At 39.1% G+C, this 13210-nt stretch overlaps 1 protein-coding gene across 6 annotated transcripts in view; it reads left to right on the top strand.

Annotated features, from left to right (window-relative positions):
- The window catches only part of Glut4ef (Glucose transporter 4 enhancer factor), an 82842-nt gene that overhangs the window by 33490 nt on the left and 36142 nt on the right, over nucleotides 1–13210 (top strand). For 3 of the 6 annotated variants that reach the window (XM_083099507.1, XM_083099508.1, XM_083099511.1), the window contains exons 2-3: nucleotides 749–838; nucleotides 6746–6909. In XM_083099507.1, the coding sequence (XP_082955633.1) occupies nucleotides 749–838; nucleotides 6746–6909 (254 nt within the window). The remainder of the gene's footprint in view (nucleotides 1–748; nucleotides 839–6745; nucleotides 6910–13210) is intronic. The other 3 variants (XM_083099509.1, XM_083099510.1, XM_083099512.1) reach the window with 1 other exon arrangement.

Raw genomic sequence — 13210 nt, 5'->3', positions numbered from 1 at the left:
CGAACGAAAGCAGATTCCGCAGTTCGCGTAGGAATCTCCGTTGCTCGTCGTCCTAATTATCGCGAATTGAATTTTGCGGCCTCGTTATGCCTCCCGTTTGTCTGCGCGAGGCTCGACACTTTCGACTTCACCAAGCGTTGTGCGTCCGACTCTCTGTATCAACGCACTCTTGAGCGTATGTTGTTGTAGCATATACGTATATTGCTGTGGAGAAAGCAATAAAATCCTTATACGCGGGAATGTGTACGAGCATTAACTCTTGGCGCTCCAACCGAGTTATAAATTATGATAAAGAGAGAACATTAATTTTGTAATACATTTTTCGAGAATATAATTATAAATAAATATAAACATTTTATTATATCATATACATTTGCATATCACACGGACACACACGCGAGCACACACGCACACATACATGTATATTAATGCATGACTATCGACATCGCAGAAAATGCGTGCAAAGCGTTAAACCAACCATGATTTCGGTGAGTTGAGGGAGAGATTTGAAATATTGCCCGCAGAAATGATCCTCGAATCCATTCGTGATAACGAAAACATGTCAATTAACGTAAGATACATTTTGCCCACTGACTCATCGAAATCTACGTCAGTTTCAATCTCTGATTGTAGACGTTAACGCGCATCGCCGTCGAGTTTGCGGTTTTTCGCTGTCCGAATTCTCCGCGGCCGAACGGATGATGTCATCGGATTTCGATATCGTTATTTAAACGCGCATATTTTTCAGGCGTGTCATCGCAAGATATACAAGCGCTGCACGGACGGAAGTTTAAGGAAGTGGCAAAGTGAGATGCACGAGTTTAAACAAGGAGCGAAGGTAAGGTCATCGACTCGCGCGGCCGCGATTCGTCTTCCTCTTTCTCTCGGGGGGAAGATATAGACGTTATATTGCCGCGCGCGCGGGCGCGATATCGCGGGGAAAATGAGCGGGCGGACGGAGGAAAGAAATTGGAAAGTGGTCGGTGAAAGTGTTGAGGCGGGCACGAGGCACGTGGCCTGGCAGCGTCAGCGAGCGTGGCTCACACGAGTGGACTTCCTTCACCTCCTCCTCGTCGTTGTTCGTCATTGTACCCTTCACCTGTCATCGTTCCCTATACTCGTATCGTCTCGGGATCAATCCACGCCAACCTTTTCCTCTGTCCCCTGACCTTTGAGTCTGGCCGTAGAGGTGAAAGGGTTCAACCGGAAAAATCTCGGCTCGGAAGCTCTCAATGGCAAGCTTCTCTTCTCTCTCTCTCTCTCTGCCTCTCTTTTTTTCCAGGTGGGAAGGGATTATTATTTCAATCTGGTTTCCTATTTCCTTTTTCTGCTGAATATTCCGTGCACGAAGGCACTACTCGTGTCTGCGCGCAACGCGATTGTATGATTTTATAGAGAGACATACATGCGGTAGACAGCGGGAAATAATGCACTGTCATTAATATTGTAACAACGATATGAGAGGAGATAAGAGGGAAAGAGTAAAGATCGTAGTTGCGATACGCGTTACAGATACATCGAGAACGCTTAAACGAATAGCTTGTTCGTAGAATACGATTGCAAAAAGAATTTTTTTTTCCTTTATTTGTTTCGCTTTCCGGATTCTGCGCTTAATCAAACGGCATCAAGTTCAGCTTTCGAGATTCGAAACACGAAGGTCGGGCAAAGAACCGTCGCTTCAACTCGTATGATTTAACGTAGCGCGAACGTCGCGAAAGCAGATAAGCCAAATATCGAATAACGCTTGACAGCTGCATATATTTTAACAGCTGATGACTGTTGAAAACGCATCAGCGCCGAGAACACGACGGCTCTCCGAAATGAACAAGCGTGGGCTCTCGCCACACCAGCATTTATAATTCAATCGCTTTGTTTCCATTAAATTATGATTAAAGCCTTCTCATGTCGCGGTCCGATGATGAACAACGTAATAAATATGCGTGACATGTATCTATCATACGTGTTACTACCGTATTTACATGCCGAATTCATTCGCGCGTGATTCCTACCTCCGCCAGAGAATTCAGGTATGACACCATAGCTATATCGTAGATTTATTCGAGATTAATTGAATCTCCCCATCCCCATCCGTGCGACTTAATGCACCTCGGATACGTTTACGTATCAGGAGAATGCGCCAAGGCCAATCTCGTGCTAAGCACGTGCGGAATCTCACTATCGAGACACTCGATCTCATTTATTGGCAAGTACCGTTAATTGAATTTGATAATCTACACGCACGCAATTCGCGTAAGTTTACCTTAATCCATCCGTCTATCGTCGCGGGAAAGTGAACGTCTCGCGAAGTGAAGCGGTCGAGAGTTATTGCGGTTAATTAATCGCGAGGCAAATTTTGATCGCGCAAAATTAGCATGTGTCATATACGTGATTGATATTTCGACTAGGAATTAAAGCCGTCTGGGAATCCCGCGTGCCACGTATTCGCCGGTTCGAAGAAGCAATTAAGTAATGGAGTTATACAGCGGGAATATATGTAGCAAACATATTATTACATTTGCCACATAAATCATCCGCCATAAATATATATTTCACAGATGCAAATTGGGTAATTATAAGGATCTATTAAAATTGACATTTTTATTCTGTTGACGAAGAAGCGATCGTTTTCATTATGAAACCTGTTGTACTACGAATAGAGAATAAAAATATGTTAATAAAAACAGTGTCTCGTAAATAGCCACATGTGTGCGAGAAAACAAGATTAATAAAGTATCTAGCGAAGAGAACGATATACGTGAAAAAGTTTGCAAGTAAGCGCCTTATATAATTTTCCACTACACAAGTTGGGAATATCAAACTTATATCGTTCAATTTATATGGAAGATTTTTTCGAACAAAAGTTTACGCGACATAAATCATGTAGAATAACAGATTTGGAAGAAAAAATGCGAAAGATAATTCCTTTTTTGGATATTCAGAAAGTATTTTAAATGGAAAATAAAAAGTTTCTCATGCGCGAAAAACAATAAATCGGGAAATAATTATACACGATACTTTCCAGCGTGTATTTTTTCTCGCGATCGAGATTCGAAGAGATGAATAATTGTCACGCTTATCATCCCATTGATGTCCATAAGAATCAACAAAATTTGCAAAGAAATATGTCGTAGGATCAATTAGCGTATACCGTGCGTCAAATAAATTTCCGCGATGTATATTTTCCGCATCTTCTGCTCTTGAGCTGTGAAGCTCTTGGCGAGATTCTTGCCCCAAGCTATCGAGAGGAACCGTCCCTTTCCGTTTGGAATCCCGGTACGGAATTCTTCGAGAAAATGCCATTAGCAAAGATATTCTCATACAAGATATCGAATACTCAAGAAGATGCGATATATAAATCTTTTCTTACTCTTATTCACACGATCGTTTCGCAGTAAATATGAATTTTTTTGCAAGGAAATAATAATATTTAAATAGTATTTTTATTATTATCGTTAGCAGTCTTGAAGGTAGGTCTAGAAAATAAATTAAATATTAAATATTATGCGCGTATTAAGATTTACAATATTTAATAACAAGCGATATATTCATATCTATAAACTGCTCCTTACGTTAATTCGAAATTGCTACTGATTAATCTATTACCAAACAAATCTTTATATTATTTAACACATAATATCGAGAGCAATGTAATATACAATATACGTATAATCGTCATCGATGTGCAAAGCTACATATATATATATGCTTTCATATACGTGGTGTATCTGAAATGATGCACTAAACTTTAGTAGCGTATTCTAGAGGTCAAAATAAAACTTTTTTTTCCTATGAACATGGGTCCGCAAATGAACCCCCCTCCGAGCTAGAGGCCCCTAAAGTTTGAGGAAAAAATTAAAAATTGTCTGTATTTCAGAAAAAAAAAAGGTTTTGACGTTACCTATCACCCTCTCTTGAGAGATAAATAAATTTGCGTTGCGAGTGTTTGGTCAATTTCACACATTTTCTAATTTTAGCTCGGAGGGGGGTTCATTTGCGGACCCATGTTCATAAGAAAAAAAAGTCTTAGTTTGACCTCTAGAATACGCTCCTAAAGTTTAGTGCATCATTTCAGATACACCCTGTATATTTTATATGCGCGCATATACCGATTTTTATCGTATAATATATATCAATATTAGTTTGATATTCGTAAAAATATATTTTATTACACATATCCCAGCGAGATGTGTGGATACGTTACAATCCACACAAGTAGCCATCGATACCTTTTAAGCAAACACGTTTGGTTTGCGCGAAAATCCCGAAGTATCGATTTCGAGGAGCGTCGCGTTAACATACGATGGTCCGCGAGGTAATCGCGATAAAATCGCGCGCGTATCATCGTCGTCTACGCACGCGGGCAGAGACACGATAATGCGAATATAATGATGACGTTGCCGCGGGTTAATAGCCTATGCCTCGCCGACTTGGTTTCGTGATCATTTGTAATATAAATATGCGCGAGCGACATGTATGACACGCTTACATGCGGTATGTCGAAATACAATAGCACGACACGGAAGTGTCCCGTGCGTTCTTTCCGACGAGGAAATATGGGCGCTAAAACGTGACTTTTACGTGACGGATTCGACTGTAGCGACATTCCTTAATGTTTTTCGCGAGATTCCTTAATCCTTTGCGAAATTGTTTGCGAATTATTGTAATGATTGGTACAAAAAAAGTTTGACGAAAATAAAATAAACTCATACACACGCATATAATCCATGCATGTGATTTAAATATAGCTTTATATTTGACTTTAGCATTTATAAATTTTTTTTGTGGACTTTAAACAATTAAAATAATCTTTCCCCGCTGTTTTAAATTCTCTTATAAAATATGATGTGATATTTTATGGTGATCTATTATATAAACGAATCTAATTTTCATCCTTTTAATAAAATATATATTGTAATAAATATTATTTTATTAATTATATATATTGTAATATTATTTTATTAATTATATATATTTTCTGACTGATCGATGGAGATTTATATCTCTGGTATCAGAAATGTAATTTATTACTCGAGATTATGGCATACACAACACATACACAAACAAATGGAATCATACTTAATTCAATGATTCAAGAGAATAATGTTCACTTAATTGTCATCGATATGTATCTTTGTAAACGAGTTATTTTACAAGAAAGTTTTGGTAAGCATATATGTTTATACAAGACAAATGCAAAGTCGATAAACGTAAATTATTAGTTGCCTGCTAATTTTTAAACAGGGCAGTACCAAGTGATAAAGACTTCCATGCAATCGAAAATTAAATCGATGTAAAATCTTGTACATTTAAAAATATCGATAACTAAATATAAATATAAATTCAAATTAATTAATATTTATTACGTTTTGTATAAACATTATTCTTGACAAAATCTGATTTTGCAAGCGAAAATTTTCGTCGTTGAATAATGAATCCATTGCGAAAGTCCTGTTAAGCGTTTCATTTGACGTTTCGCTCCAGTTTGCGAACATTACATATGTATATCATACACACGTGTAAGATCCGCGAAGAAAGGTGCGGCAGCGAGCAACGGTTCTGCTTCCTCGTAAACACTCGAAACCGGAACTCGCAATAACCGCATACCACGCGCACCGTGTTGAGCAAAATTACCAAAAGCTGTCACGTTGCATTTCTTTCGGATCTCTTACGAACATGTTTGTATACGATTTATGTACACGAACGATCTCATACGTGACTTGACGTCGTTACGTATACGTCGTATCTGTTTCACGATTATCGCACGATTAACATCGCGCCTCGACGTAACCGACAATTTGAAAAAAAAAAAATATATTTCGCAACACAAATGTTACATCGAGACGTGATGAAGGGGCAATCGCGAAATGCGATAGTTGGACCATGTGTAGTTCCGATAATATGTCCATAGGAGTAGCGCGCTCGGAGGTAATTGTAAAGGGGAAGTGTGTAATTGTTCGCAATTAAGTCTTGCCGGTTGCGAGGGAAAGTCGCCAACTCGCGTCGGGATAGGTTCAAAATTTTGCACTTTCTCCGATGTTGCGCGAATACTTGAGCGTGATTACGCGAGTTCGTATGGAATGCCTTTGGAAATTCAATTCAAACTTTCGATGTACGCGGCCGAAACGTTTCATAGACGGATGAACAGCTTTCGGCTGGAGCATTCCATCCGAGATTGAAAGGACGTTATATCCTCGTTCATTAGTGTTTGATGTAGAGCATAGGATCTACATGTGCCGGTGATTTCTCACGTTGCAAGAGAATCGCTCAGAAATCTTACGGTTTTTTATCTTTGCATTTGTACAAGCTCTTTGTTTCATTGAAGGCTGTGCGAAAACTTTATCAAACGTGGTCTGCTAATTAGACTGTGAAATTTCGTTTAACAAATAAATATGTATAAACACGAGAAAGAGAGATGAAAAAGAAAAGAGTTTGCGTGTGTGTTTAATATGTATTACACACATGCACACACATGTATTTATTTATTCTCATTTTAAATATTAAATATAATGTCTTTAGCATGGATAAGAATTTAATATAAGATTCTTATAGTACATATTATATTAGATGTATAAGGGATTTTCTTATTATTACATTATCATATTTATTAATTTCTGCAAAATTTCAAGAAACATGCAAGTTTAGAGAAATTTATTCAGAATGTTACATGTCAGAGAAAATGAGATTTTTATAAAACATTGAAAATTAAAGAAATTGCATCTGATTGGTATTTATATTTTTGTTACAGGGTACCATGAGCCTAACCAAACGCATAGACGAGATCAGGTTGCTCGAATCACGTAAGAGTGCCCGACTGGCTGATCAAGACACGGATTTTGCCAGACTCGCCGATATGGCTGGCGATCGTAAGCGAGCGTCCTCCCACTCCATCGACGTGCCACACGTGATGGCGTAAGTTTCCTCTCTTTTCCCTATTACTCTTATCTGAGATACTTTTATGTTGGGCCAGTAGAGATAAAGTCTCGTACTAATAACAGCCACCGATTGATAATAAACTCCCAAGCTAAATTACCTTTTTGAACGTCATTTGAAAACAAAATACATCTCAAGAAATAATGCGGTTTCACTCTGATAATTATGCAAATTTTACACATTCCTTCGGTAAATTTGAAAGTTATTCAAACATTTCGTGTTATATATTCTGAATTTCGTTTCGTATGGATTTGTTGCATTTTTGTCGTGTCATATGCGATATTATAATTTCGCGTATAACTTGAAATGTATATGTTACTTAAAAATCATGATTGTAATTATTGGAGGAGAAATTGAGAAATGATTCGATTCGACATATTCGACTTGAATATATTTTTTTTGGCAAAATATATCCTCTGTTATATCTATTTTCCAATTTTTTCAAATAATAATCAATTATTATTGAATATAAATTTTCTAGATCGCGAACTGCCCTTGTCTCAGTCCTACTCAAATTCCTATCTACAACCCACCTGAATTCACAATCTATGGAAATGTCCTCTTGATATTGCATATACATGTAATAGATTCTTTAAAATTCTCCTTGTTCGTGAAAACTCAAAGTGACGTAAGTACAGTTATTATATTCAGTATGTAAGTATCTAATTTAGCGCATTATATTCTTGTTAATTGATTCTTATACGGGAAAAATCGCTCATAATAATATAAAAATATTTGATAATGATATAAAATATAATAAAAAAAATCAGTAAAATTCGCATCATAAAAGCTTAAGTATTCCACAAAAGAAAATGTATAATTAAAAGCAGAATAATTATTCGCAGATCTTTTCTATAAAATTGAAATATATGCGAATTTTTTGCCAGACGGCTCTTGTTGCCAGATGTCTATTATATGCTAAAGGTCTTCTTAGCAACGTAGGTTATTGCCAGATGTGACACAATAAGATGTGACACAATAAGATTTATAAATTATTAGAGCACTATTTCTTTATATATATATACGTATCAGAGAATCTTGCTTTTCTCGTCATATAATGCTGGCAGGTCGACAAGTACAACTTTCTCTTTTTGCACAAATATATATGGATTGTATGGAATATATATATATATATATATATATATATATATATATATATATATATATTCCATACAAATATATATAATCCATACAAATATGTAGTTATAAAGACCTTATGCGAGGCTGAAAAGAAAAAGCTGAGAATCCGCAGGTTGCGTATATAAAGCAAAAAACGAAGGGAGAGTCCATTCGCAGATCGTTAGACCGTGAATGCACCCTCGCTAGGCACCTGTCTCTCACCTTTGTATCGCACGCAAGTCCCCAGAATGCTTTGTAACTTTCCTCACCCCTGGTGAATATTCGCTATATTCGGAATATCACGGCAGCGAAATAGTCAATCGTCCGGCGGATGTTTTAGAGAAAATTTCTAACACGAAATGCAACGGTACAATTTGTTCGTGATTGCAATTTCCGTTTCGTATTTCAATTATATGATTGGCCATGTTATTATTAATAGCATAAATTTAAATTAAAAATATATAATGGTTGTGTCATTCGAGACTATGATACATCTCTCGTACTTCATATTCATGAATGAATAAATATAAATAACAATATTTTGTTATAATAAAATACGTACATACAGTTATATCGCGTGAATTGTTGTTACATTTAAATAGAATCCAAACATCGCGATCGACGTTGCATAGAATTCGTTTATAAAATTATTCGATTAAAAAACAATAAAGTTTTTATTCTGCTTATTCATACATAGCGAAAGATTTTCGAACTCTGCGAGCCGTCTCGGGCCTATGACCTGCGAGTCTCGTCATTTCAGACGAAATTCTCTCTTTATCTCGCTCCCTCTTTATCGTCGTTTCTCTTGAAAAGGATAGAGCGGTCGTAGCCCGACCGAACCAGACGACGGACTGGAAGGTTAATGACCTCTCGTCGACTTTTCGTTTAGTATAAGTGAAGTCGGTCCTCGACCTCCTCGAGGATCCTCTTACAAAGGACACTGGAGTAAATTCGTAGGTATAAGATGGCTCGTAGACGTCGCGACGTCGTTATACGCAGGTAGAAAAATGCCAATGTTTTTGGTGGAACGCACACCTGGCCCTGGCACGACCTGCCCCACGTGAAAGGAAAGGTCACCGAAGAGAAATCGAATGCCTTTCAAAATCCGATGATATCGACGACGAAAGCATGCGTACATTCGGACTACCGTCCAGCAAGACCTTGTATCGCGTCCAAGGTTTTAAAGCTGTTAGAATTAATCTAACGATCGTACAAACGTTTAAGCAGATCGAAACGATCGAAACAATCTTCTTACGACTCGATAATGCGGCAATTACGTCTGCATATCCAGGAACATGCATAAAGAAAGTAGCTTAGATGTAAGATTATTCTTATTACGTTGGACATATATGCACGCATATAATATATCATGTCTTGTTCTATCTGAAATTAGAATTCTTTCTCTTATAAAAGCTCGATTTTATATGGTAGATAGATCGAAATGGTTGAAATAATCTCCCTACGATTCGCAATGATATGGAAATTACATTTGAACATCTGGAAAACGTGTAACAGTACTTTAAACTCTATTCAAATATTCCTTTTGCAAAATAAATAACGCAAGAATTTATATATATATTTTTTTAAATTAATTATCACGTCGTTTAATCAAAAGAAATTAGATAAACTAGAATCCTTTTATAAAGAATCTGCTCGATTCCAAGTAACAATTTTAAATAATGGTAGGAAATTAGAAAACCCGGTTCGCAAAATAACTCGCACCAAGGTATTTTCTCTGTTATATGTCGTATATATATATACCGTTTATTCTTTCTGCCTTTCGCACGCAATCGTGCACGCCAGATGGTGCAACGTGAGTACGTGCGCGTGCGGGTTTGCGATAATTGATGCCGGCAAATTGAGCAACATAGCACTTCTCCCCGTTCCCTCTCGTGACGTAATTCTATACACTTTCCGCGCGATTTTTCGCCCTCTCTTCCCTTCTCCCTTCTCCCTCTCGTGAATACATTTGTCTCTAACCGTTAGCGAGAACAATCAGCTCCGAGCGATGAACGGAAGAAAATATTAGCTCGTCTCGTAATAAAGCACGAGATCCCTTTTCATGTGTGTACCGATTTTACATGGTACATCCTCGTCGTCCAATACACCTTTTGCGGTCGTGCACACACACTTTACTCGCTCTCATACATCGGTGAAAAAAAAATAACACCCCAAGTACGGGGACACGAGATGGAGACCGCGAGATTGGAACGCGAGGGAGGAACGATAGCCCCGAGCATGAGAGACGCGAATAGCTACAAGAGGAGATGGGGGACAGAGGGATGGAAAAGGGAGGAGGGGAGAGGGGACGCGGATAATCCGAAATATAACTCTGAATTTTCCGAAGTTGCCACGTCAACGGGCGCAGTGAGTCAGTAGGTTAGCTTACATAATTTCGAACGGCGGTCTCCGCGCGCCGGCGAGGAGGCGGTCGACTTGCTTTAGGAGAATTAGGTCGATCAATACCGCGGCCGTGCTATATAGGTCAGGTGCACTACCACGCTCCGCGTATGCGAGAGAGCGCCTGTGTTCCCCCCTTCTTCCCTGGCCCGACACCTAGCAACCCTCCCGCGCGTGCCACCCACCCAACCTGGTCACGAGCCACCCATCGGCACCGGGACAAAACCCACCACTCCCGCTTTCAACTCAAAACTCGGCCATTCCCTACTTTCGTTCTCTCACATCCCGCTCCAGTTACTTGCCCGCGTTACGTTAACGCGTTAATTGACTCCAATCAATGCGGGGACTTGTGTTCCAGTTGGTTCTTTGCGAGAGATCGAATTAAGTGGTCATTATCTTCTCGGTCGCTAATGGTGCGGAATTTGCCTGGAATGTGTGGAGCTCCTTATTCCCCTCTGTCTCCCCTTTCCTTCATGAGATATTCAGCGAGGAATGCGGAAAAGAAATTGAATAAATTAAGGTATTTGTCTCGGAAATTGACCGAAGATCGCGATAATATATTATATAAGTATCTAATACGACAATAAGTACTTTTTTTTGCAGATAAGTATTTATCTCTAAAAATCTTTAATTTCCTTAAAATGTGGGATAACATCACATTCTTAAATCATTATTTTAATACAATATTTATGAAATATAATATTAAACCATCTATTTTAACCTTGAAAACATTTTCAAAGAGGGACACGAAGTGCACGAGTCGTATATGGCTTCGTTTGTTGTATACTTTGTGCTAAGTCGAGTTAAGTTATTTGCTCCATGACCCACAATAATCATCAAGGTGCCGAGATCCGGATCGAGGAAGCGAAGCGAGGAAGGTTTCGCTATTCCTATCTCGAGCCGGATACACGTGCGAACGGTAAATTCGCTCCAACTCGCGCGATCTATCGTTCTATCCACAAAACGCACTCGTTTTACTAAATTCCCGTTCTCGCACCAGGACCTGACCTAGATCAAACGTTTTCCTCGAGCCATCATGCATGTTTGTACAAAGGTGCACACCTAGAAGGCTAGAAACATTAGAGGATTGTTCGCAGCGTGGTCTACAATCTAGACATATGTACGCACGCATCGTCAAGGTCTTTTGCGCGACAAAATATGTCAGCTACCAGCGCGCGATCTTGACCTACACAGCATAGCAACACGCAGATGTCATTTCAGTCGTGCGACGAGAACGCGGCCTCATACGAAGCAGAAAAATTAATGCAGATTATGCGGGCGAATTACGTAAACCGCGTGCGTATATTATCGGAAAAAGGCCCATAAGTCTCGAAATTGGGAATCGCACCGCGCGTGACGGCTACGAGTAGTCGAACCGGTACAAGCACACATAAATCACACGGACACGTGTAAGCGTCAAGGTGTAGTGCCGGTCACTTATCGGCGTTACACGCGTTTCCACGCCGCTCCCTCATTCATATTTCATCGTTTTGCTATCGCAGTGACGTCATTCATCGACCGGAGACAGGTGGACGCGTGGTATTGTTTTCGGTTTGCCAAATGCCTCGTCTCCTACGCACCGAGAAAATTTATGAATTGATAATAGAATCGCGCAAAGTACCCTCGCTGTCGTCGGTGTCGACGTCTTGCGGGGGATGTTCCGGGGTGGTCGAGGCGGTGGTGATATGCGGTGGGCGGTTAAGGTGGCCAAACAAACTGTAGATCGTGCCAGACTGGGGCCGCGGATCTAGGTCGATCGATACAGCTACGTACCTACCGGCGCACCGGATAAATGGGTCAGGTACACGTGGAGAGAAGTCTCGCGCTTCGTTTTCATCTCGCTCGTTCGCGCTCCCTCATCGGATGCCGTATAACGCACACGATATCGCTACTTGTTGAAGAAGAAAAAGTGGAAGATGAAAAAAATGATAAAGCAGAAGCAAGAGGAGAGAGTGGAAGGGACAAAGGCAAGGGAGGATGAAGAGGAAGAAGGAGATCCGCGGCTCTCCTTGAGCACCACATGGCGCTCGGTCAAGGGGTAGGTTGACTGCCTAGATGGCAAATCTGGGACAATGAAACGAGACCGCGTGCTACACGTGTACTAACACATAGTTGCATCGTAGTATGCATACGTTGCACGCATACTGGTGTGAACGATGCGAAGACCTTGTTCGAGGAAACTTTTCTTATACGTGAGAGGTCGGCGAATAAAGCAATCTCTTGTTTGCCACTAAGTGATTCTACTTAAAGAGAGCACTCTCTAAGATGTTTACAATAATACTATCTCTCGTTAACCCTTGTAGCGTACGTTTTCTTGATGATAAACTCCTCGAGATATTGAATCTTGTTCAAACTAATACCAATAAGTATCAAAGATTCTTCGCTAGCTTTGAAAAAAATGATATTTATATGCGAAATGTAACGTAACGAATAAAAAAATGCAATTTTAAATAAATCCCAAAAATTTAATTTTTATAACTTAATATATATAATAGGATAATTTATAGCATATATTTATATGTATTTTACTATACACAGATATGTATTTTACTATGCACGTTTGTATGTATTATACTTTATCCAAGAGTTACAATCGTTCCATACTTTGTAGATTGTCGCTTGACATTGAGCATTTTTTATCGCGCTATCAATAACTGATTTCTAAAAAATTGATTAGACATCTTCGAGATTAATAATAATCGGTACATAGTTTGAAGATATAAATCATACTTCACGCACGTGAATTTGAAGAGGATGAAAT

This window comes from Camponotus vicinus, unplaced genomic scaffold, assembly GCF_025532165.1.
Source record: "Camponotus vicinus isolate PSW18456_S1 unplaced genomic scaffold, iyCamVici1.0 SCAF_5, whole genome shotgun sequence".
In the NCBI taxonomy this organism is placed as follows: domain Eukaryota; kingdom Metazoa; phylum Arthropoda; class Insecta; order Hymenoptera; family Formicidae; genus Camponotus; species Camponotus vicinus.
Note: the sequence above shows the minus strand (reverse complement) of the source record. Positions and strands in the feature narration are given on the sequence as shown.